The sequence below is a fragment of the Melopsittacus undulatus genome, chromosome Z (assembly GCF_012275295.1).
Source record: "Melopsittacus undulatus isolate bMelUnd1 chromosome Z, bMelUnd1.mat.Z, whole genome shotgun sequence".
NCBI lineage: Eukaryota > Metazoa > Chordata > Aves > Psittaciformes > Psittaculidae > Melopsittacus > Melopsittacus undulatus.
In genome coordinates this window covers 2,348,425-2,374,948 of record NC_047557.1, presented here as the reverse complement: position 1 = coordinate 2,374,948, position 26,524 = coordinate 2,348,425, and the positions used below count along the sequence as shown (strand labels likewise).

Sequence of the window (26,524 nt, the reverse complement as noted above, 5' to 3'; positions counted from 1 at the left end):
CCCTTGCAAGGCTGCAGAGCAGGGCAATGTGTTTGAAGCAGGAACAGGAAGGAGGAGAGCTTCCTGCAGTGGTTTTTATCTTTCCCAGTAATCTGGGACCACAGAGCTTGTGCGGTTATCCCGACCTGCAAGGAATTTCCCAGCATTCCCTAAGGATCCCAAAATATGCCTGGCTCCCCGGACACATCAGTGTTGGACTATCCCAGGCAGGACATGGGGGCTACTGGAAGGCATCCATGCTGGGGGGGAGCAGGATGGATATGAGGCTGGAGCCAGGTAGGATGCAGTGTGAGATGCAGGACACAGCTTAGAGGTCTCAGGGCATCACAGAAGAGCTCCAGGGTTCAAAGGGAGCTTTTTGTCCCAGGGTCGAAGTCACCAGTGGGTTGCATTATGGTGGGCAAAGCTGGAGGTCCCTGTCCAGTGCAGACAAAGGGCATGGGATGCTCTCATTTGCACTCTTATTTCTCAATAGGTAGGAGTTTGTCTATCTTTGCTTTTTTATTTTAATTATTTATTTAATACTATTTATTTAATAATATTTAAATTTATTGTAATGTTTTATTAATAATAAATTTAACAATTTATTGAAGCAAAAACTCCAGAGCAAGTAATTTGGTAACCCGGGGGTGATAACCTGAGCTGGCAAATGTCCATTCTGCTGCTCCATCACTACCCTGGGACTGGCTGGATACTGAAAGGACGAACCCTTCAGACTCCCCCAGAGAGCCCACAAAGACCCAACAAGGTTTGGCTGCAGGTTGACTTCAGAGTCGCAGACACAGTTGGGCAATTGCCTTATAGAAATGGGTGTAGAGAGGAATTAGTCATCACTGCTTGGTTAATGAGTGCCTTGGTTATTTTACAAGTCTTTTTCCTGCATATGCAAATGTATTTTTTTCCCTCTTTTGTAATGAAACATATAAATAGCTCTTGTCTTGGATCTTCTATGCATACGGTTGTGTCATGAAAGCAATCATCATGCCTTTGCCTGGCTTGTTTTAGCAGCTGCTTTACTTACCTTTGTTTCAAAAGAAGTATCTCCCGTGTGTTGTCCGGGGCATGAGAGACAACTTTGGTGTGGTGGCTTTTATATCTCCCTGCCTCTGCAGAGTGCAGCTGCAGGTTGGAGCATTCGCAGCAGCAAACCCTTTTGTCTCAGGCAGTAGGAATAAAACGGAGATGAAAAAGAAGTAAGATGATTTATTTAGTCGCTGGATTTCAAGCATTGTGCAACCCGCCCTGGGAACACATGGTGTTGAGAACAAACTTGTCCTGTTCTTTAATTTCCCTGTACTCAATGTCTACTAATTTTTAATGCCGAGGACAGGTCACTCGACACAGAGAGGTCACAGTGACACAGAAGTCACTACAGTGATGGACAAGCTAATTCATGTGGGACATCTCGCAGGAAGCTGTGCAGCATTGCTGAGAGCCCAGGGAAGCCCTCTTGGCTCTGAGTGTGATGCACACTCTCTTGTGTCCTCTAGAAGGGTTCTCATTTGCTTCTCTGTGTTCCCCCTTTAAAAGCACAGTCTCTTTGCCACACAATCCCAACACACACTTACCCCTTTTTGTAGTCTGCCTTCAGGCAAAGCCCTTGTTTTTCTCCCCAGCTGGAGGACTGATGGGGAGGCAGCTACCTCCCTGCATGCTTCCTCCTGATGTTGTTCCATAAATCACGTCATTCGGATAATCCTTGGCCATGGCAACCGTCAGCTCCCGGGAAGGGTGACCTTTTAATGCCAAGCCCAGGATGCCCTGATGTTCTTCTGTTCAGGCAGGGAGCCAGTCTCTACCTTAATTTCATGAGACCCCAGGGAACAGCCAGTCCATTAGGATGTCCCTGGCCAGACACCAGGTCTATGGAAGTTACTGGAATCAACAGGGTAGGCAGGTCCACCTTGACCACCCTCCCTTGGCCACCAGCATCCATTGCATTTCCCCTTGTCTATCATTCAACCTCTTTGTTGCTGCTTTCATTCAACATTGGTTGTGCATATGGAGGAAAGTCCCTGTGTCTATCTGAGGGGAAGGGCAGGGCACAGGGGACACTGTCCCTAGTGCAAGCCATGACAGTTATTGCAGGGGTTGGTGACATTTCTACAGTACCTGCTTTCTGGTGACTTTGCTTGTGTTGAAATTGCAGCCGCTCCGCATGCATTGAGTAACCTCCCTGCTGTTACTAAAGAGTCAGTCTGTCTGTCTTCCTCCCCACCACCCTGAGTTTCAGTTTCCTCCTAATTCTCTCTCTAGACAGCCGTTGCCTCTCCGGGGTGATGCGGTTGTGCTGATGCAGCCTGTTGTCTCTGTCCCTCCTGCAGAAGGATTTCACCATGCGGGAGGAGTTGCAGCAGCGGGATGTGGAGCGCTGGCTGGGGTTCATCACCTTCCTCTGCGAGGTCTTCGGCACCATGAGGAGCAGCACCGGAGAGCCCTTCCGAGTCCTTGTCTGCCCCATTTATACCTGCCTCAGGGAGGTAAATGCCTTCACAGTTTGTCTTTATCCACCTGCGGGCCACGCTGTTGTGTTGCAGTAGTGAGGAGCCCATGATTCATAGATGTTTGCTTTATGGTTCCTAGAGGTTTGCTTTGCCAGCATCAACACTTCTCACCCCAAAAGTACCTACATCCGCAGGGATGTGTGGCTTTTCCTGCATATTGTATTTTTTGCTAGTTAAAAGCATGTCCTCCAAGCAAGACCCCTTTGTCCACGGGTTTGCAAAGCCCAACAGCTGGGATTTGCAAACTCCACGCTGGAGTTTGCAAATCCCAACATTGTGAAAATCCCCAATAAGAGGCTTAAAAGGCTTAAAAAGCTTCTTAAAAGCAGGTGAAGCCACCTGAACAGATGAGACAGACCCGAGGGGAGGAAAGAGGGGGAGAGGTGAGATCCCATGTGTCCTTACTCCCAATGCAGAGCAGCAGAAACCCAGCCCTGCCACCAGGATGGCAGAACCTGAGCTCCTGATGAGTTCATTTCAGACCCTGAGCTCCCCATAGTTTGGGGTGGTAGCAGAAAACCTCGGTGAGGGCAAACAGAACAGGCAACTGAAGCGTTAATGTTCAGCAGAGCAGGAGAGGGCTTTCCCCCATCCTGTTCTAAAGATGGTTCTGTCTCCTGCTGCTGTCTGTAGAAGGCTTTCTCAGGAAAACCTGCCTGGTTGCCCAGGGTTGGAGCTGTGAATCTCAAGTTGTCAGCAGTGCTTCTGTTGGGCCATAAATAACTTGCTGTAAAATCAGTTCTCCGCTAGACCCTGGGCAAGGGAAGGATAAAGAAACTGCCAGCGATGACTTTTTTACACGCATGGGAAGTTTCCTCTGAATGCAAACACATCATAAACATTTTGTCTTCACAGTAATATTGTGGGTAGGGTTCACAGACGGTGACTGTAGCAGTGAGAAAGAGTCCGGGCATCGTGATGAGGCACACATATCCACAGGAGGAGGTGGGAAAGGGATACTAAGAATAGCCCAACTTCCCCAAAATCTCTGCCCACAGGGATATGTGTCACCTTATGGGGAAGATCTTGGCGTCTAGCAAAGTCCCCATTCCCATCCGCTTCCCATCACAGCCATGACACAGATTCTGCCAGGATTTTTCCTGTCTGCCCTCACCATGCCACCTCTTGTCACCTTGCTTGTATGTGGGGCATGGTGGTGGCCTAAAGGTGTGCAGAAGGACATAAACTTCACATGTAAGGGATATTTTTTGCTACAGGCCAGCTCCATAAAAAGCTTTTACTAATTATATCAAGGCGTCATGCATAAATTTTGCTTGTTTAAGGTCAGCTCTGTTCCTTAGCAGGACAGCTCTGTCTCTGTGGTGTCATTTGTCACAGGAGACTCTTCCCTTACCTGACATGGGTGAGCCTGAGTCTTTGATCAGCCGTCACAGTGGTTAACCTGTGGTTGCTCACTCCACAGGGTTGTGACCTTGACTCTTGCCGTTCCTCTTCCATGGCTCTGGGATGGGGTTTTTGCCACTGTCAGCTAACTCTGACATGTGGGGCCAAGCCAGGAAAACAGGATCACCTATTCATGAGCAGTGATAGGTGCCAGGCTCTGAGATGATTGCCAGAGCCAAGCTGTAGGTACAGCCAAAGTGGTGTTGGTGAGCTCTTCCACCTGCACCCAGGAGAGGACAGGGACACTTACACAGGCTGTCCCTGCAGAGTGTTCTGTGAGATGATGGACAGGTTCTTAAAGTACATTGTGGTTCATAACCTGCAGCATTATGGGGCTTTTCCCCTCCCTGCCAATCAGCACGTACATCCCCATGTTCAGTCTCAGCTCCTCACCCCTCACTCATCCCCCTTGGGCATCCTGCAGCAAAGCCCCTCTGTGCTGCCCACAGTCATAAATAGCTCCCTCTGCCTCCATCCACCTTCCTTTGATGATAAATCATTAGCAGAGGTGAGATAACATCTCTCCCTCTGCCTGTCCTTTCAGCTCCTCTGGCTTTTTAGCTTCTCTGTCTCTTTTTTCTTTTTCCCTTTTCCTTTATAGCTTGGGCAGGCTCAGCCAAAGGTCAGCGAGGGAGCAAGCAAGAGGAAGGGGAAAGTTGCCTGATGACTGAGGCAGGAATGTCTCTTGCCTTACCCCTGCAAAGCTTCCTCTCTCCAGCTCCTTTCCCCCCAGAATAAAAGCTTATTAACACCATCATTAGTTGTGGAGCTGGGCCAGGTGAGAGGAAGCGAGGATGGCGGAGGGGACATGGCTGGGACATTGGGTGGCTATGCCAGTGTTATTTATTGGATGGGTTGGTTTTGTGGGCTGGGAAAGGCAAATCAAAAATCACAATTGCAGTTCATTTCAGGTGAGGCTGGGATGATACATGCTGGGGTTTGCTGGGTAATGGAAGCAGCATTCATCACCGTCCTCAGGGAAGTGGGCAGACCTCTGGATCTTTATGTCAGCCACGGCAACAGTTTAATCACAGCAAAGGAAATTTGGGTCAGAGCTGCTCCCTTGCCTGGGCAGCATTTCTGGAGCCAAGGGAGTGGCTGTGCCCATTGGCACAAACGTGGTCCACATCAAGGCCCCATCCCACAGGGCTCTGCCGCATCCTCCTCTGGGCCCATCACCTGGGCTGGAAAACAGGGTGGGAGGAGAAGGAAGGGTCTCCCACCTCATCCAGCATGGTGACTGCGTCTGCTGTCTGCTGAATCAAAAGGTTCAATCTCGAGAAGCATCCTGAGGGTTTGGGGTGAGATTGTGTAGGCAGAGAGTGTCTTCACAACAAGGTCTATTGGGGTCAACGTTGGGATTTTAGGCAAAGAGATGGTTTGCCAAGGGAAGTAAAAGGTGGGTCCAGGTCTCGTTAAAATGGTTTGATGGAGCACGGTGAGTTTGGATGGTGGTTTGGATCAAAACATGTTTTTCTGCTTGGAATAGCACGTTGTTTAGGTTGGAGAAGGGAAATGGATACCCAAGCTCAGCCCAATGATCAGGGTTGAAGACAGCTGGGGAAAAGGAGGGATTTTTGTGGCAACCAGAGGAGAGGCGTTCGCAGATGAGAACAAGAGGACTATTGCAGCCATCAAATCTGGGGAGCCTGGGAAAAGAATAACAAAGCAGAGAAGTTAAATAGAAATAAAAGAAAGAGCTTTCCTCCTATTCTTCCCTCGGTGCTTCGGGGAATGGAGGGCGAGCTGGAAGAGGGCGTTGTTCCCAGGGAAAGGCTTCCCTGGGGATAGCTGTGCTGCAGCCAGGGAACCACGAGCTTGGCACTTGCCTGCTTCCAGCCTTCCTCACATGGGACAGTGGTGGCATCCTTCAGGACCACATTCCTCCATTAGTCTCTTATCTGGCTCAATGAAAGCACTTTCAGCAGTTTTAGGAAGCAGTCCTGGCTCCTGCTCGTGATGGTCTAAGTAAGAGGGATGTCCCACTGTCTTCTCCCAGCCCTAAAGCCAATGTGCTTTCAACTCTGGCCTCACTTTATGTCACAAGACCATGCCAAATTTGTCCCTGTACATCTCCTTCTGCCCCTCCAGGATGGTGGGGAGTGAACGTGCTGACATCCTTCTGCCTCAAAACCTCTGCCCCGTGCCCAAACAGAGGACCACACTCAGCACTGTTCCAACAATACTTCGCATTGTATGTCCCCCAAAATCAACTAAAACCCAAGGAGAACAGCCAAGGGACTTTGGTTCTTGCAGTCTGGCCACACTTATTCTTTTCTGTGGCCTTCAGCAGTCAGCACAATGGAGAAAATGGGTGAAAACCAGGGACCAGCGAATGTCATTTGAGCCATCTAAGAGCCCTGTGCCTGGTGCAGCAAGTGCCTCATGGCTCCTAAGACACAGAGATAATAAATATTGTTTCCCATCTATTGTTCATTGGTTGTCACCACTTTTGCCTTTCGTAGCCATTTCCTAACCGTGGTTGGAGCTGGTTGTTCTTCATCCAGCTCTGTGCTGCTCATGGATCTGTGTTTCTCAACAGCGTTAGTATGGGCCAGCCCAGCTCACTGCCCTCCCTGCTTCATCCCCTTATGCTGCTGGTGAGGAGGAGCATTATGACTGGGTCCTGAAGGACCTAGCCCAGCTCTTGGCTATAGCTGAAGTCTGCAGGGAAGGAAGGGTCATATCCAGCTTGGGTCCATGGCTGTGCTCTGCAGAAGCCACAACAGATGAGTGGTGTCAGGAGATTTGGCTCCTCTTGCGTCTCGATCTCATCCTGAGCGGATGTTGTTGGGATGCCAAGCCAGGAGGTGCCTCTGGGCCTGGGAGCTGCCACCTTCCTGCCAGCCTTGTGCCAGGAGGAGCCACTTCCAGCCGAGGTGGTTGGTGTCGAGTGCTGCTTTGGATGCATCTGTTTACTTTGATGACACCATTCAGCAGTCAGACCCGGCTTTACAGCCAGGTAACCTGAGCAGTTGCCTGCGGCAGCACAGCGAGGAGGTGGAAAAACAGGCTTGTGGGACCTAGAGCTGGAGAAGATGCCATGTGGCATTGTCACTGTGGTCCCCTTAGGGCACCTCGCCAGTTGGGGTCCCACAAGGGCAAGCAGCACAGCGTGGGCTCTGCCCCCTCTCACCCCCCATAATAACCCTATCCCACCCCTTACCCATGCCCCTGTGCTCTTCTCTTGTGCAGGGCTTGTTTCCTGTTGAATGTTCAAGGTTCCTCTTGACTCTTTCCTCCAGCCCATGGAGGTCCCTCTGGATGGCAGCTCCTTGAGCACATTCAGTGATCCCCCCAGCTTGGTGTCATCTACTTCACATCTGGTCCCGCCTCCTCCACGTCATGGATAAGGATGGGGCAGGTCCTGGGATAGATGCCTCAGTACTCCACTGGCCTCCAGGTGGAGTAGCTACAAGCCTCTAAACCCAACCATCCAACCATTGTTTTTACCCATCTGGCTTTCCACCCATGACATCCTATCTTGGATGCAAGTGACTGGATTACAGGGATGGCAAGGAGTAGCATTGCTGTGGCACTATCCCAGTCTGAGCTCCCATGGGTGGATAGGACAAGGCTTTTAAGGCAGGTTCGAAGCAAACCCAGGAAGCATTTCATCACAGAGAGACTGATTAAACTGCAAAACCCCTTTGTGCGATTGGCTGCGGGATCCATTCACAGAGATCCCTCCACCATAAGGGGTTACTGCTGCTGGGGCTAGGCTGGTACCCAGGGGGTATCACCCTGAGCATCACCTCCCATGAGGGAGATGTGGGCATTGACCTGACATAAGACAGATGCTTTTATGGTCTCATTAACATCCCTGGGGATGGAGGGCAGCGCCTGGGAGCGGTGAATCAGCCCCACAGAGGCAGCAGGGAGCAGGCCCAGCAGGCTGGCAGCAGGCAGGACAGTTGCTGCTCTGCAGGAGTTGTCTCCTACCTCCAGTCTGGTTGGCAGAGACAGTCCCATTTCAGCATCGTTTAAAATCTTGGCACGCTCCCATCGCTTCCCTGCCTTGGTAAACGCTGCTAACTGAAAGCCTCGGGGTGGTGGTGCAGGGAGGATAAATACTCCCTGTCTAATTGCCTTCCCCCTACGTCTGAGTCTGCGGTGCAGCGTGTAGACGGGTATCCACTCCCCTCCCTTCTCTTAGTGCCTGTTATCTCCTGGGGCCATGCTGTGTAATTTAGCAAAATATTCTAACACGGTAATTAACGTCTGAACTTCAAGAGGGCACTGCCTTTTCACTGTCTCCTTCAGAGGAAGAGAGAGGAAAACCTTCCAGTCGGATGAGCGAGGAGGGTGGTGCTGTTTGGAAAAGAAAATTCTATCTTTTAACGTGGGGTGCTGCTTTTTTTATTACTTTCATTTTAAAAAAGCATCAGCTTCTTGAGTCAAAAAAAAGAAATAAAGGGGGTGGGATTGACACTAAAATGAGATACTAGGATTTTTGAGATTGTTCAAGTCAGAGAATGAGACTGATTTTTTCCTGTATTGAATAAGCAGGAAGGGGGCAGGATCCTGACCCTGTGCCACCCTTCTACCCAGGTAGCTCCATGAGGCCAGATCTGACCGGAGGAAATAACTCCTTTATGAAGAAGAGGACTTACTTCCTCATAAAAGGTCCCTTCTGGTTCCCCCCATCTGGTTCTGCAAATATCAGTGCTTCGGTCTCCAGTATGGCAGGACTGGGACAAACTGGGAAGTGGTTTGTAAGGGAAAAGAACGAGGAGGGATGAGGGATGTGGGCGTGTGAGGGAAGGGATGCCGGAGAAGAAGGGAGAAAGAGGAGACGGAGGGACACAGAAAGGAGTGAGAAATGGGGAGAGCAAACAAGTGGGAATGTCACAGGAATCCAGAAGAGCTGGGGGAAAGGTCTGGGAGGGGGAGAAAGTGGGGTGATGTGGACATTCAGATCCATGGCAGGAGGGAGCATGCAGGAGTCTGCAAGGAGCAGGGACAGGTCCATGTCCGTCTGTAGGAGCATGCTCCCAGCAGGGAGGGATGTCCCAGTGCCTCTGTGCCTTCCGTGCAATGAATAAATAAATAGCTGTGCAATACATAAATAAATAGCTGTGCAAAAAGCTCCACATAGGCAGACCCCCTCCCCCATAGCTGTACTGGTAAAACCCCTCCTGCAAACACAGCTTGTATGGAAAAAGGGTAATTCCCTTTAATTGGCATTGATTTGGTCAAAGGGCAGAGTTAAGGTGGAGGAAGATAGGGTATTATTTGCAAGCACATGAGGACAGACCAAATCGAGGAGAGCTGCGTGATGCCTTTGAGCCCAGCTGCTCTACTGAGTATTCTGTGTGCAGGAACTTGTAATCTTGGAAAGCTACAGGACTCATTCGGCATATTTTAAATAGGGGAGGAGAAATGCCACCCTTATTTCCCTGGGACCCATGGAGAAGGCAGAGGAAGCAATGAGTGCAGATAAAGAAACACAGCTAGATACCATCGCACAGGATGGTCCCTCCTCCTCGCGTGGCTTTGTTTTTCCCCTTCGCCCTCCGAACCAGGCATTGTTACTTCCCAAAACCCCTTTCAATGGGATGTAAACACAACTATTTGCGTCCGCCGCCATAGGCTTTCGCCCTCGGCAGAGCCAGGAAAGCCGGGAGCGTCCGGCGAGCCAGGGTGGAGCCTGCCGCAATCAAGCGCGATGGTCCCGTCACTGCTTCTTTCCATGTTTTGTGTTTCCCCGGGACCCTTGGGATGAGATCACATCCTCCTCTCCCAGGGTTATTATGTCTTCGGCCGGGGCAGGATGAAGCCGGCCGTCTGGGTGGCTCGGCCTCCCTGTGTACACAGACTGGGTGGCTGTGTCCGTCTGTCTCACCCACCTTCAGGTCCTGAAGGTCCACCTCCAGCCAGGGGATGTGTAACCACCAGGCTACTGCAGGGTTGCAGTGTCTGGGTTGATGAGTGACCAGATTTTCTTCATCATTGTCTGCAGTAATTGCCTCTTAATGGTTTCCATCTTTGCAGGAATCCTTTCTGCTGTTCCAGATCTGGGGAGAGTCATGTTTCATGGTTTTCCTTGTCTACAATGGAAAGGAGTAGGAGGAGTTTCCCATGACTGGGTACAGGGTTTTGTTCCTCTGGCCTTAATTCAATTTGCTGTTAAGTGTCTCTGAGTTCCTCAGAAGTCTGACAAGGAGGATAACCAGTATTTTGGTTTGCTAGATGCAATAAACAAGCTAATCTCTTCTTGCCATCCTCCCAGGGAGCCCTGGTTGGGTAATAGGGAAACAGAAGTCTCCTCCTCAGCTGAGACCAGCACATCATTGTAAAAGGAGTAGGTGCCACCAAACAAATTCCTTCAAGTTGTGGGACATACTTGGGGGAAAGCGTCTCCTATGGACATAGCTCTTGATGCAGTGATGCTACTGCAAGTAACTCCAACCCAGAGCTCCCTCCCTCTTGTGCCACCTCCTCTGGGCAGCTGCCTGTGGGACCAGCAGTGACCCATGCTGGTGGCCTCTTCATAATAGAGCAGCTTGAGTTGCTGTCAGCATGTTCTCAACCAGGCCAACTGGGTCAGGGACCCCTCCATGAGGTGCATGGGCTTGTGGCACCTTGTGCATCTTCAGTGGGCTTGAAAGCATGAGCAGAAGGTGGTGCAGAGAGAAACACCACTGCTAATGGATACAGGCCAACACAGACTGCCTCTCCCAGCTCAGCTGCATTTTTTGACCCCAACAGATAAGGTTTTGGAGCAGAGCCTGTGCTTTATGCTTTCCCCAGAGGAAAAGGTTTTCCTCAAAACTTTGTGTTTGGGCAACCTCAGCATCAAATGGATGAGCAGAGAAGATGCCACTTATGCCTATGGGCTTCTAAAGGCCTTCTGTTTCCAAGTGCTCACTTGGTTCTTCTCTATGGAAAGGTCTCACCTGAGCTCCCTGCCTCACAGGGTATGCCCAGAGAGGAGCTCAGCACCCTTTTAGAAGAGGTATCACTGTCACACCTTGTTGGTGGTTGCAGGATCAGCCATGCTGACCTCCTGTTGTCCTGGTTTGAGGAGCTGATTCTTATAATAGGAGCAGATTGTAGAAATCCAGAAACTGGCCCTACTGGTGCAGTGCTTTGTAATTACTCATCCCACACACCCTCGTTTGTACTTCACGTTTTCCCCAGTCTGGCTTTTTTCACCACACCATGCCTTGTGACAATAGGAGAAGTGGAGCTGTAGCAATGGCCTGTAGCTCATAGAAGTGCATGACTGTCCCCATGCAGGGGAGCCGAGCAGTCCCATGGATCTTATCCAAAGCATCTTCCTTAAAGACTCGTGACAGCCGCTCGATAAGAGGCCACTGGAAGAGCAGAAAATGGCTATTGATGTTTTTCTGCAGAACGCCTGTGGAGTGCAGCAGAACTGGCTTGTGCTCCTGGGAGGACTCATCTAGCAGACCACAGGGCTTCCAGGAGGTTTTTGGGGCAGGAGTTCCCCAACTGTGGTCTATTAGTCCACCAAGAGTGCCTGCAGAGCTATGTCAGCAGGAAGCGCTTGTGGTTGTAGGGGATGATCATAGAATCATGGAATCCCAGACTGGGTTGGGTTGGAAGGGACCTTAAAGCTCATCCAGTTCCAACCCCTGCCACGGGCAGGGACCCCTCTGTCCAACCTGGCCTTGAACACTGCCAGGGATGGGGCAGCCACAGCTCCTCTGGGCACCCCGTGCCAGCGCCTCAGCACCCTCATTGTAGAGTATTTCTTCCTTCTACCTAGTCTGAATCCCCCTTCCTTTACTTTAAAACCATCATGCCTTGTCCTGTCACTACAGGCCTGACTAAAAACTGTCCCCGTCTTTCTTACACACCCCCTTATATGGGGTCTCCATGATGCCCCCAACCACAGAGCTGGAGCAGGGTCAACTTATTGATGACAAAGTCCACCATAGCACTTCCCATGGGCTCCTCTGGTTAAAAACAGGTCTGGGAAGCACCATCTCTGCTGCACCCTTTCAAGTACAGCACATTCATTCTGCTTGAGCTCCAGGTGGCACAAAGTAGCTGATATTTATCCTTCTTCCTAATCAAAATATGTCTCCATTTTCACCCGTTACCTCATTTTACACCAGTGGTTGCTACACCTGGATGATGCGTTCGCAACACGTCGGTTGCTCTGCGGTTGTGTTCCACGCTCCCCATGGTGAGCACCAGCAGGCACCTCCTCATGACCTCCACGTTAGATGAAAAGCATACTTGTGGGCAGGGACCACAGAGTGGTTGTGAGGCTGGAGCTTCCTGCCCGAGGCTGTCTGGATGTCCATGCATGTTGCCATCTGGATGGATGAACCTGAGATGCCCGTCGGGGAGCCGGGGCAAGCGGCACGTGGGCTGTGGTCAGTCCAGCTTTCACCATGTCTCAAAAGACATCCCGACCTCTCCATGGCTCTGGGTGGATGTTTTCAAGCTTTCTGTGCTTTCACACCAGCGTCATCACCAAAGCATCAGAAAACACTGCATGCTAAGAGGTAGTTTGTGGCAAGCATTGCCTATATGTCGTTTTGCAAGCGATATCATACACAATAATTAGTATTGTGCCTCGCAGGAGAGATATCATTGCAGCTGGAAAGGGTAATGTATGCGCTGGGCTGCTCCCACTCCATCTCCTGGGGAGAATTGCTGAAGAATACAATTAAACCTGCGTGGTTTGGTGATAAGGGACGGTGGGGCAGGTTCTCAGGTCCTGCTCATGGTGCGAACGCCTCTGAGAGTACCAAGTAAGCACTTTTGCTGCTCAGCATCCCATATGATCTCAGAAAGCAGATAATAAACCCAAATTTTCATTGGTATGTGCATCCTATCAGCTTAGCTCTCTGATTTTCTCATGGAGGGCTCCACCAAGGGCATGTGCTTCCATTGCTGTTCAAGAGGACCAAGCTGGTTCTCTCCACAATGAAGCACAGATGTACTTTTGGGGCTTCTTTGCCCCCTCAGCCTCTGTTGCATGCCCACCCCATGGGGCTTACGATGCTTACCTCTGAAAAGATGCGAAGAGCAGGTTTTGGGAGGCCAGGGAAGACTGCTCCCAGTAGCATCCCACAGAAACCAGTTGCACTCAGGAGCCTCCTTGCAGGGCACTGCAGCTGCCCCACCACACGCAGCACATCCAAGAGCAGAACCTACCATTTATTTTGGGCTGGTTATGAAAATACTTAGCACCCAGAGCCCACATAGGCAGTTGACCTCGGCCAGTGCTCCATCTCTTAGCAGGACACAGAAGTTTGGAAGAGGAGCCCGGTATCTTCCACCTCCAGTGTGCAAAGCTGCTAGTCCAGCACTAGAAACAAAAGTGAGAAGCCTTTCGCAACCGAGGCTGGGTATTATATGACTGGCCGGGCAGATTCTGGCATGCAGCCTCCTCTCTTAGGAAATCAAGCAGACTCTTTGTCTGCTTTCCAGCAGGAACTGCTGCTTTCATTGCCCGGCTTCGCCCGATACGGGGGAAACCGGCTGGAGAGCAAAGGGAAGTTTTTCTCGCAGACAGCCCCAGGGGATGATTACAGGTTAAACCAAGAAGCGTGTGAGTCTCAGCTCACCTGCCCTGCTGTCTGCCTCATGCTCCCTCGTCCACCTCCATCAGCCAGGTTGGACCGTGTGGGAAGCTGGTGGAGAGGGTTGGGATGGTGGGATTTGGGTAGATGCGCTCAGCAGGGAGTTATAAATAGTTAAATACTAATTCCAGTGTGGGAGTGCTGATGTAGAATGGGTATAGCATGTTTACGTTAAAACCATTTTAAGTAAATATGAATTAGATTGCAAAGGATGGATGCAATTGCTTGAGTTCAGGTTTATGGTCACACACTTCAGGATTGTGATTTCCCTGGAGGTCTAGAAGTGTTTGCACCATTTTTCAGGTTGGATATAAGGAAGAAGCTCTTCCCTATGAGGGTGCTGAGGCACTGGCACAGGGTGCCCAGAGAAGCTGTGGCTGCCCCATCCCTGGCAGTGTTCAAGCCAGGCTGGACAGAGCCCTGGGCAACATGGTCTAGTGTGAGATGTCCCTGCCCATTGCAGGGGTTGGAAGTGGATGAGCTTTAAGGTCCCTTCCAACCCAAACCAGTCTGGGATTCTGTGACTGATTTTTTCTTGGAGTGTCATCAGGGCTGACATGGGGGTCAAAGAGCTTTGGGGAACACTGTGCTCTTGCTGAAACAACCACCCCACACTTTGGGGTGCCTGGTGCTCATATAGGGCAGCTGTGGATAGGGATGAAGCATCCTTTGAGAAATCCATGCAAAACATCATTGGTGGTTGAGGATGTTGGTGGCAGGACCCCATGCAGCACAGTCCTTGCAGTGCAGCCCTTGCTATCTGCCTTCAGCAGTGCACACGCCAGGCTAGGGAGGGCAAACTGGGCTCCTCCATCTCCTTCTGTCCCAGCATGCAGGGGTCAGCAGCAGATGGATGGTGCCTACACCCTTTGGAAGCTCCAGAGCCCCCCTCCAGCATGCTAGAAACACAGTTATGATCAGGAATATGAATGTTCATGTAGGCTTGAAGTTGGGGCTCTGATTCCTAGAGCACCAGCAGATCCATCTGTTGGGCCCTGCTTTGTTGCACAGGGCTGTGCCTGGGTTTGGTGAGCAGGCTGTGGGTTAGGGTTAGTATTAGGTAGAGGTTGAACTGTGGCCTTTGGGACTGGTACCTCTTGGTGCCTTGATGGAGCAGTGGAGCACATAGTGCTTGGATGGATGAAATGGGACACATAGTGCTTGGATGGATTAGGTGAATTATGTGGTGCCCTGATAGACAAGATGGAACACATGCATTCTCCTTGTTCAGCCAGGACACATCAGATGAGGTCCAGGAGGGCAGTGTGAAGGTAGAGGGTGCCTGCCCAACTCTGGGGGTAGGGTATGATCTCTATTTCATTGACTGTTCCTCATTAGCCAAATACCCAAGCACTTGACAGTGATATATTCATCCTCAAAAACACCTTCTGAGGTAGGGAAGTGTGTCCCAGCAGTGCAGGTGGGAAGCTGGGGCAAGGAAAGCTCAAGTGAAGCTGCAGCCTTCCCCTGGCACATATCCCCAGCATGGCATCAAGGGGACCACGGCAGAGGAAAGGCTGGAGTCAGGCCGCCTAACAGTGGAGTCAGTCCTTCCTAACAAGGACTCTTTGTGAGAACTTATCTCAGAGCATGTGCTTAACTAATATTTTCCAAACGATTCAGCAGAAAGATAAACTGGAGGGGGCTGAGGGGCAGAGCTGTTGCATTTTCAAAACACTGGCTGAACCTTTGGCTAGCGCGAGATAAAAAACAATGGACTGCATGTTCATCGCTGTGGTGTAAACATCATCTTCTAAGCAAACACACCGCTTTCTGCTGGAAACAGAGGAGGGTGAAGAGAAAACTCTGAGATCAAAGATAATTCCTAGAATTACCTCTTTTTTCCCCTTGCTGTTTTCCAGCAGTTACGGAGCTGGTAAACAAATAGGCGTTTATTTGTAAAGGAAACGAAACACGAACAAATGGAGATGAGGCTGAGAGTCGGAATTGTGATTTTAACTGAAGGATGTGGAGCACATTTGAGCAATTTTTATATGGGCAGTTTCAATTAATTCAACCACTTTTCCAGAGTTTGCTTTGCCCTGATGAATTTCAGGTACTGATGAAGCCAGCGTTCACCATTTTTCTCCTTTTTCTCTGTGTTTAGTGCATGCATTCAGCTCTCCACTGCACACAAGGGTTAGTTCAGGGCCAGCAGGGATTATTCAGCCCAGAGTGATGGAATGGACGTGGCTATAGCTTCAGATGTTGACAACACTTGGAATTTTATCAGCCATGTCATGGTATAGTGTTTTCATAACGCTCCATCTCACTTCGTTGGCTGATAGAGAATATCAGTATTTTGTCTGCTTGAAAAACGAACAGTGGAGGTTTCTCATATTTTTAGCAAAATACTTGCTGTAGCAGTTTTGTGTGTGAATGACACAGTCATAAAGTTGAAAACAAAGAAAAAAACATGTATATTTGACACAGTTTTGTGGGCCCTTACCATGGTTCCAGTATTTCTGGGGTGAGACATGCTGATTTCCTGCACTTTGCCATTGCCTGGTAGAGCCATTGACCCTCACTGAATACCCTGAGTCTGAACAAAGAGGGGTAAGCATTAGCCTTTCCATGCACAGAAGCATTTTGGGTCTCTCCTAAAAGCTGCTTGAATACAAGCTGATGTTTGTAATGGAAAGTTCATAGGGAGCAGAGCAGGGTTTGACTTGGTGCACCTAAGACACCATAGTTTCACTGCAACCCATTGCACTTGCACCACTATATAATCAGTCTGGAAGGAGACGTATTAATTACGGTGCATTGGATGTCATGCTTTCCCATCAGGTAATTTTGTGGCTGTTGGAAGTGTCCCTAAGGGAATGGAGAGGTTCGGTGGTGGGTGGCTGCCTTTTGGGCAGAGCCCTTCCCTTCCAAACAGGGCTGTGCAGCTCGAGTGTTGCCGTCTGATGGTTGTATTTAGTCACTGTGTATGTGAAACAAGTGCATTTTCTCATCGCCTGCATGGGATAAAAAAAGCAGTGTAACCTAAATAAAATTTATTTTGGAAGTTGTTCATCCAAATTCCCTCTGTTCTGCCCCACTTGGCCACTCTCAGCAGTGGATGCTCAGGTGATAACCCTTCACCCTGCATTTTGTCACTGTTTATCTTACTGTGTTGATAATATCTTTCCTCCCCTCTTTCTGATTTTCTGTCCTTTCCTCCTGGAAGTAGCAAAAGCCAAACTGGACGAAGAGATGGAAGGAAGGTCATAAGGGAGAGGGAGCAGGAGGTCATGCATTTCTCACCGCCTCTTTCTCCTCTCTTTTGCAGTTGTTGCAGTCTCAGGATGTGAAGGAAGATGCTGTGCTTTGCTGCTCCATGGAGGTAGGCAAGCATCTGCACTACCAGCTCTGGCCGTCACTGCTTTGGCCCTTCTGTCCTTGGCTATGCACATATCAAGCAGCATGTTTCCAAACCCGAACAGCCCATGTTGCCACTTTGCCTTATAGAATCCCAGACTGGTTTGTGTTGAAGGGACCTTAAAGCCCATCCAGCTCCAACCCCTGCCACAGGCAGGGACCCCTTCCACTGGAGCAGCTGCTCCAAGCCCCTGTGTCCAACCTGGCCTTGAGCACTGCCAGGGATGGGGCAGCCACAGCTTCTCTGGGCACCCTGTGCCAGTGCCTCACTGCCCTTACTGTTAAACATTTCTTCCTGCTACCTAATCTGAATCTCCCCTCCTTTAGTTTAAAACCATCACCCTTTGTCCTGTCACTACAGACCCTACTAAAAGCTCTGCCCCGTCTTTCTTCTAAGCCCCCTTTAAGTATTGAAAGGCCACAATAAGGTCAGCCTGGAGTCTTGTCCAGGCTGCCCCAGCCCAGCTCTCTCAGCCTGGCTCCAGAGCAGAGCTGCTCCAGCCCTCACAGCAGCTCCATGGCCTCCTCTGGCCTCACTCCAAGAGGTCCATGTCTTTCCTCTGCTGAGGGCTTCAGAGCTGGATGCAAGACTGCAGGGAGGTCTCATCAGAGCAGATAAGAGATATCACCATGAGATAAGGAAGGCCCTTGAGGCTGTGTTACTGGACTTCTGATGCATGTAAATGGATGCAAAAAAGTTTGGTAGCTGGGGTCTCATCACAAAATTGCATTGTCCTCATTCCTTCATATCTCACCCCCCATTTATTTTTTTTAAGCACAAAAAGACTTGTATTTGAGCAAAACCTGGTCACATGGAGAGGTTTGTTGTGCTCAGCAGCAGCTTTGCAGGGAGATGCTGCTACAAATATAGCTGAGATTCATTAGTTTTACTTTTGGGAAGTGATTGATCCATGGGGATGGATGCTTTCCTAGCAAAAGTGGTTAAATTGCAGTCTGAATGGTTGAAATTCAGCAAAGCAACAGGCAACCAGGGAGGAGAGTTAGTTTATTTGATGTCAGGGCTTTGGGGAGCAATGCATACAAACCTCATAAGCCTTTCATGATGGTGGACTCATTGCTGTCCACACCATCCTTGGACCTTCTTCTCTGTGGGACCACCTAGAGCTTGTGCTGCTCCATAGAGGCTCTCCAAGGAGTAATTGTCTTAAAAAGCCCTCAGAGAAGCAGCATGACAGGTATAAATGCAGATCTTGCAGGGCAGGATTTGTTATGCATACAGGAGGGCTCTGCTTATTCCGATTAATGACTGGGAGTCACTGACAGCTGTGAATCAGCGTGTAAATGAAGGGCCAGGTAAAAGGCAGGAATACCACATCACAGCCTGCACTTTGTTTTGACAATAGCGTGATTTTTAGGTGGGATTTCTTTCTTTCCAAAGGTAATCCCGTGTTGCTGCCTTTGAAGTCAGTGGGAGCTGAGCCATTCACTCCTCCAGCAGCCCGGCAAGGATGCTTTTGAAAACCTCACCCTTCATGTTCAGCTCTTGGAGCCTGCTGACGGGTGGTTTTGGTTTTCAAAAGCCATGATGCCTTTAACCTTGCCTGTTTGCCCTGCCTCACCGAGCAGGGGAGAATTGGAGGGATGGAGGGCGCCTGTAGAAGCTGGTGGGGTGCTTTAATACGATAGAATCATAGAGCATCTCTATGTGGAAGGGACCCCTAAGGATCACTACGCCATGGTTGACCCCTTCTTCTCCTGACAGCTGCAGAGCAGTGGCCGTCTGCTGGAGGAGCAGCTGCCCGAGATGATGACGGAGCTGTTGGCGATAGCTCGTGACAAGATGCTGTGTCCCTCCGAGTCCATGCTGACGCGGTCCCTGCTGCTGGAGGTCATTGAGCTGCATGCCAACAACTGGAACCCGCTGACTCCCACCATCACGCAGTACTACAACAAGACCATCCAAAAACTGACGGCTTGAGGGGAGAGGGCAAGATGGGGTGGGAAGGGACGAGAAGAAGACGTGCACCTCGACGGGATGTGTCCAGAGCTTTTCCGATTTAAATCCCCCAGCAGACCAAACCCCAGCATGCTCGAGAATACGTTTGTGGGGTGGGGAGGGAGAAGCATGTTTCTTTTCTGGCTGTGTCGCCAAGTGCCACCCCTCTTCCCCGCCGTGGTTTTGTTTTAGGGGTTTCTTTTCCTGAACTCATTGCTCAAGCAGCAGCAGCGCATCCCGCCGGGTTATTGTTTGGCTTTCGAAAGAAGACAGAGAATTTGAAGGGGAAAAAATGAATCCAAGTGGGGGCTAGTATTGTTTTCACGCCGTCCTCCTGCCTTGCCCCGCCAACTGGCAGGAGACAGCAGGCAGCAGATGTCTCGGGAGGACAAAGCCAGACACACACTACACCAGACGCTCATAATTGATGGCTTTTGTCGAGTGGGGCTTGCATTAGGTTTTCTCTCCCCCCCTTCTCTTGTCTTTGACTTTCTGTGTGTGTTTGTGTGTGTCCCCTCCACTCGCCACCCCTTCAAAAGCGGATCAGAGAGCGGGATGACTTTCTCATTTGCACTGGGTTTTCTTTCTCTCAAGTGTTTGTATTTCCCTCTTATTTCACTGTATCGTCGCACAGACAGTTGCGAGCAGCTCGGGGGTGAGGAAAAGCAGCACCTTCCCGTGAGCTGAAGGACGGGTTACCTGAAGATGCTGAGGCAAAACGAGTGTTTTAAAGGGATCAGAAGTTACGTACCCACCATCATCTTGCCAGTAACCTCCTCAATGGATTGAGAAACGTGTCCCTTGAGCTGTGAGCTCTGGGACACAGGGGATTCCGCGGCTCTTGCTGCTCAAGTCGCCATTATCCCTCAGCCACTATAACCCTTCTTTTTTTCTGTAGTAACTTTTTTTGTTTCCATTGAAGGAGTGCTTTATTGTAATTACTGTTATGGTTGTAATTATACATTTAAATCCAGGCCTGTTATAGTCGGGCCTAGTAATGTACAGGGCGAGGGAGAAATGAAGGTTTGATGTTCTTTTGGAGACTGCATAGAGAAGACAAGCAGCGTATGGCAAAAAAGAAGGAAAAAAGGAAAAGGAAAACATAGGAAAAGCCAAAAATAGAGGTTTTGAGGCTGGCTTCTAACTAGCTGAATTTGCTATCCAGTGTTTCTAGGTGTGCGGTGTACAGGAGTGGCTCTGTCCTGTGTTTAGTGTAAGTAGCACCATGTCATTGAGGGTTGGGTGATGTATTTGGAGAGGGAGAGTTTGCTCTGGGATCCCTGTGTTGCTCCATGCTGGAGCATCCTGAGAGAGAGGGCAGCTGTAGGGGGTGATGAAGAGATGCTGCCTTGGTGTGGAAATGCCCAGAGGGCAAGGAGGCTGGTAGGGAGGAACATCACACAGTTGCATCACACCCCAGAGCATGAACAAGACTTGGTGGTCTCCTTGTTTGCTTGTCTAGTAATGTTTTGACTTACCAAATCACTTCAGGTGCTTATTTTGGTGAAGCCTAAAGGGGATGTGAGCTGCACCATCCCATCTGCGCAGTGGAATGGGAGCTGGAGAAGACATGATGTTGGCAGCCCATCCTGTTTTCTTCTCACTATTTCCTTTCCTTTCCTTTCTTGGTGATAAGAAGAGAATTTACGCCACCACGCCAGCACACATGGACCCTGGACCAGGCAGCCTGGGTCTGAACTCAGCAGCTCAAACCCCTTTTTTCAGCAAGATGTTGAATTCCTGATGGTTTGTAGAGAAGAGAGATTTCACCCTGACCTCTCTGGATGTGCAGTATGTTCTCGGGTGCCTTATGAATGTGTTGGTCTGTCTGTGATGGGGAGGAAGCTTTCGCTGCAACATTTAAAGGGCAGAAATTTCCAGCAGACAAAACATTGCAGGAGGCAAGAGACCTGCTGCTGTAGTTCAATATTATTTGAATATTCATCTGTTTGTCTGCAGATGCGGTTTCAAATCCGCATATGCAGCAAGAGGAACGAGCTGGAAACAGCAGATTCAGTTCTCCAGTCTACCCAGAAAGCAGCAAAATGACTGCTGGAATGCCCTGGAACTGTCTGGAAAAACTGATTTCTACTTCGTGGATTCAAGCCTGGGATCTTCACATGGTGATGGCGCCTCGCGTTGGGTCAACTTTGTTATTAGCAATGGGGTTTGATAGTGTTAATGAGCAGCTGATTAAGGCAGCAAAGCCCGTCAGTATTATAAGGCTCAGGGTTGCTCCCATTGCTTTTGGCTTTTCCTGCTCCTTGGTTTCTCGGGGAGCAGATGTGAAGGGGATATAAAACCCATCGCAGCGCACCCAGGCACAGCACTGGTCTTCTGGGAGAAGACCTGAAAGCCACTTCTGTCTTCTTGTTGTTTTTAAAGAACAGAAAGTCCCTGAACCAGGGGACAGCCTGATGAGTTGGGGTGCCAGGGATCCTCCCTACAGTGATCCAGGTCACTGCTCTGGCCCCTGCCACTTATCCCTTTCCTGGACAATTGGGGATTTTGCTTCGAAAAACTTGTATTTTCACCCATCAGCGCAGCAGGAGGCATTCAGCCGCAAAGTGTAAGCCACATGGTCGTATTTCTGCTTAAGCATTACCCTACCCCTACCAGCTGTGAAGGTTTATTCACTTTTCCCATTGGGGTGCAATCCTGCAACCCCCAATAACCAGGCTTGCCCAAGGCTTTCCCCTCCAACAATGGGGTTTCTCCCACTGAAGAACTTCTATGTGAAATGCGTTGTTTTTTAATGTCTTGCCATTTATCTCTGCTATTAACGTACATTCATGCAGCCATTAACTGCTTTGGTACATCGGTCACTCTGTTGATGTGTGAGAGTCAAAATGTTGACCAGAATGTTGGGTTTTTCTTCCCAGAATTATGTGCTGCCAATGTTACCTTGCTGAAGTCCATTAGGAGGGAGCTGGCAGGCACGTGGCATCATTAACCACAGAACCATGCTGGGAAAAGAGGTGCCACAAGTTCCTTTGATAGGGCAGGATGGGGAGCAGCACTGGGAAGTTATGGGATTCCTGGTGATGTCATTGAGTATTTACTTCTCTTTTTTGGCTTTCTTCAGAAACAGTCACCAAAGAGTGTGTTTCACTGAATCCCACACTGGTTTGTGTTGGAAGGGACCTTAAAGTTCTAAACCCCTGCCATGGGCAGAGGTACCTTCCACTAGACCAGATTGTGAAGGTACAAAGCCACTGGCTATGGCTCCCTGAATTAGCCAGGTTTGATCTTCACTGCTCAATAGGAGTGTCCATATGGGGATTTAATGTGTTGTCCCCATATGGCCACATCAGCAAAGGGGGAAATAACCTCCTCAGGCCAAATATGTGTGTGGCCAAACCTCGGGCTAGTGTAAAGGTGAGTGTCTGAAGCATCTGCAGAGGAGCGATGCTCTGCGCCACCACCGTGCTGGTCCCCCTCAGATGCAGAGCAGCATTGCCAGCTCCCTGCCAGACTCCACAGCATCCAATTCACCTCATTCCCAGTGAAATCATTTCCAAACTGAAGGTTTTTGCTACCCACAAAGTGACTTGCTCCGTTCTCTCCCATGAGGGGGTTTCACCCCTGCTTGGAGAAGTCTCATGTCTATGGAGGTGAAATGAAAATGGGGGGAAAAAAGGAAAACTAGGCAATTTGCTTGGTTCCACTTTTCCCCTGATGGAGATTAATGAGTATCTATTCTTGTCATGATTGATGGCTTTGAAGGAAAACTTGTCAGAATAACTTATGATTTATTTTCATGCTTATTTTTATAACATCCCTCACTTGGAAGCCTCCCAAAATCTTAAATATGAATTTATTTTACTTTATTTCTAGGTATTTTATGGCTTTACACTAATTTTGCTCTTCTTGGTGTTAGGTATTAGCCAGGCCCAGTGACACTTTCAGTATGTTTTCAGGAGGAACGACACTAAGGGTTGCAAAGTCCACTGTGGATAACCAAGGGAGCTGCGGTGCCCTGCAGAACACGGAGTTAATGCTAGCAGTTCATTATTATTATTTTTTAAATGTATTTATTTGCATTTGAAAAAGCAACATTTTTAATTTAATCCTATTTGTTAAACTGAGCGCTTTTAAGAAAACAAAAAGATGAAAAAAAAACTGTTTTGGGGAGAATAAAGGCTAGGTATTCATACTAGAGAAAACACAAAGTTGTTGTTTTCAGATTCCGGAGACTGTTACAACAAGGGAGCTAATAATTCTTTGTGGCAATTCAGTCTTTGTTTATAGAACATCCAGACCCACTGTATGCTATAAAATGGATCATCAAGTAATAAATGTTTAAAGCTTGACATCTTCCCATCTCTTTGTGGGTGCGCGCTATTGCTTGTGCTGCTCTGGGAGACACTTCCCTTTTGTTTGGGATGGAAGAAAGGGAAAATATGGAGGGGAAAACCATCCCTAACAAAACATCCCACTGTCTGCTTGGAAATGTGGCAACGGGACTGATCCTTCTCTCCTGGTGCCAGGCTGGATCCTGCGCACTGGTGTGGCTCTGGTTGGGTTTATCCCTCTCCCCATTTCTTATGCGGTGAGCATGAAGCTAATGGGAGTGGTGCAGAGGGCTCAGAAGTCCTTAGGTGATTTGTGTCCAACCTCAGCTGGACCTGGGGGTCTGGTGGAGGACCCCACACTTACCACATCCACTTCACCCACTGCTGCAGCACAGAGCGGCAGCCAGGGCTCACAAACCACTTCTGCTTCTACCACAGTCACAGGATCCCAGACTGGTTTGGGTTGGAAGGGACCTTAAAGCTCATCCAGTCCCAACCCCTGCCACGGGCAGGGACCCCTTCCACTGGAGCAGCTGCTCCAAGCCCCTGTGTCCAACCTGGCCTTGAGCACTGCCAGGGATGGAGCATCCAACCTTTTGCAATGTATGTTTGGGAAAGCAGTTTTTCATAGAAGTCAGCTCTGGAAAACCCTTCTCTAAGCTGAGCCAACTCATTTTTGGCTAACTGGAATGCAAGCATTGGCTCAGGAAGCCGCACGGGTCACGGGAGGTGAGCGTTGTGCCCTGTGTCACTGGTCTGTGGCCAGTGGATTGGAGGTGAAATGGTTCCTGGGTTTGGAGAAACGCTGCTGTGAAACACTGTACGTGACCATGTGTGTGCTGGGACCCCACTGCAGCACGGCCAACCTGCAGTGTGAACACTAACAGGAGGTGGGAGAAGGTGGGGCTGAGGCAGAGGGAATCCCTGCTTCTGGCTGTGGGCTCCACTCATCACTATGAGCCCATGGGTAAATCAATGGGAGGCAGTGCAAGTGACCCAGTGATCCCGGCAACCCAATATCTGCTTATGGAGAGAGCCTTGGGTTTATAAAGTGCTTCCCGACTTGTGCTGCTGGCTTTCAGGATTGTCTCCTCTTGCATCTCCTAGAAGCTACTTACAAACCTTGCAGTCCATGCAAAGCATTTTACATGAGTTTAACTCAATTTCCCAAAGAGCTCTTTTTTTTTCCACCCTTTTGCCTGCATTTAAGGCCTCAGGCATCACAGGCAACATCCACACTAGTACATTAGACATAGCCAAGGTCAGGTGGTGGAGAGTGACCCATGGCCTTCATGGAGCCAAGCTGATCCATGATGTTTGCTTCCCTTTCTCACAACCCCTTGTGCTTTACTTGCCCCCAAAGCCCCACACCCAGACTGGGTCTCACACATGGGACAGCAGTGCCCCACACCTTGTCTCAGTGCTGACACAGAAGGTCAATGACATGATATACCAGGCAGCATTAGTCGTGATGTGGGGCTCCATCTGCTCCATCCTTCTGCCCCACAGCAGGACCAAACACACCAGCACCCGTCCTGAGGGAGTTTGTCCAGCCTGATCATAAAACATACAGTGATGGAGGGCAGATTTCCCATTGCCTTCCCAAATTGCCTTGTGATGGACCACGGGCGCATTCCTGGATATTTGCATGGGCTGTAAACCCCCTGTTCAGCCCTTTGGGCAATCACCAGATGTTGCTTTGGGTTGTTTTGATGGTAGCACAGGGAAAAACAAAGAGCTGGTCCATGCCATCTGCCACTGAGAAGCTGACCCAGTAGGAGCTGGGTTTATCATGGTGCTTCTGATGACTCTCCTGTGTCCTTCCCATGGTTCCTGTTGCTGCATCAAATGGGTGGGAGAAAGTTTTGCAGCAAGGGAGACAAATCACTGCTGGTAAATGAGGGATGAATCCATCCTTATCTCCTCCAAAGTCACCCTTTCCAAGGATCCATCTCTAGATGTCCCCATCAGACACAAGGCCCTACAGCTCCAGGGTGTGTTGGGACTGGAGTTGGGTTTGTTCCATCAAGGCATCTGGACCAGCTTCAGACAGAGCTTATCAACAGTGGAGTTGGGATTGGAGCAGCCAAGAGAGGGGACATTCCCTAGGACCACTGAGATGTTAAATGAGAACTCAGTGTGCAGTGAACACAAGGTTCTGGAGCAGATGGATGGGAACTGCTTGGATCTGAAGCTTTCAAGAGGCAGGAGCATTCCTGTGAGTTCCTCGTGGCTGCCAAAACCCCAGACAACAGCAAATAAAGCAACCCCATGAATCATTTCCTTGGCCTTCCTAAAGCACAGCAAACCTGCAGATAGAGGTGGTTCTCCTCTTCCAGCAGCTCCATTTCTAACACTGGATACTAAAAGGAGTTCTTAAATGCTCGTGCTGTTGGCAAAGTGGGTAACAAAGATAAACCCTAAGTGACAAAGCACATTCCCACTCAATGCAGCAGCATTGCTGCTGTGTTTTGCAAGTTGATCTGTAGCTGAAGTAATTATTGCCTGTGGTGCAGAACGAGCAACAATATTAAACCAATAATGCACATTATAAAACTATAGAGAATCATAGAGTCGTACCAGGTTGGAAGAGACCTCAAGAGTCATTTGGTCCAACCTTTCTATGCACAGCATGACCTACACCAGATATCCCAGTACCCAGTTCAGCCCAGTCTTACCAGTATCCAATGCTGGGTAATCCACCACTTCCCTGGAGAGATTATTCCCATGTCTGGTTGTTCTCATTGGGAAAATCTTCCCCTTGTGTCCAACTGGAATGTCCCCAGGAGTAACCTGTGCCCATCACCCCCCATCTTTTCCATGGGAGTCTCCATTGTAGCTACCCTTTAAATACTGGGAACAGTGATAAGGTTTCCCCTGAGCCTTCTATTATATGAACTCTTCCTTTCGGATCCTACATTATGATGTCTAATTATAAAGCTGAAGTCTCATGTGGCCACATAAATGTGACTGCTGAGCCTGGTTTTTTCCATCCCCTTCCTCAGGACTTCTCTGAATTAATTCCTAGATCCGGATTCCTGCAGAACATACCCCATCCTTGTGCTGTAATGTAATGATTTGATTTCCAGGGATGCCCGTGACTCCTGGAATGTTGCTCTGGTTATCCTCGTTGTTAAGATGAGCATGGGGTCTCAAGGATGGATGATCCCAAGGCAGGCCACCAAAACATAGCTGCCTTAGGGAGGTTTAGGTTCCTCTGCCCCATGAAATGGCATCGCTCCCCTCGGAGCTGCAGCCTTCAAGGGGGGTTAGTGGCTGCAAAGAGCTAAGTCATGGTGGATTGAATGCTAAACCGATGCCTCATCCCGTGCTGGATCAACGCTGGCTAACCATTTCCCACCAGTCATAGCCATGCCACAGAGTTAATGGGGAAAAATGCAAACATCCCTCTCAAGAGAAAAGCCGAGATTTCAA

The 26,524-nt window shown here is 49.5% G+C and overlaps 1 protein-coding gene across 7 annotated transcripts in view; it reads left to right on the top strand.

The window, feature by feature from the left end:
• The window catches only part of CTIF (cap binding complex dependent translation initiation factor), a 151,793-nt gene extending 128,686 nt beyond the window's left edge, over window positions 1-23,107 (top strand). For all 7 annotated transcript variants that reach the window (XM_034072858.1, XM_034072857.1, XM_031045680.2 and 4 more), the window contains 3 exons: window positions 2,325-2,480; window positions 16,749-16,802; window positions 18,561-23,107. In XM_034072858.1, the coding sequence (XP_033928749.1) occupies window positions 2,325-2,480; window positions 16,749-16,802; window positions 18,561-18,776 (426 nt within the window). In that variant the 3' untranslated portion in view covers window positions 18,777-23,107. The remainder of the gene's footprint in view (window positions 1-2,324; window positions 2,481-16,748; window positions 16,803-18,560) is intronic.
• The last annotated feature ends 3,417 nt before the right edge of the window (window positions 23,108-26,524 follow it).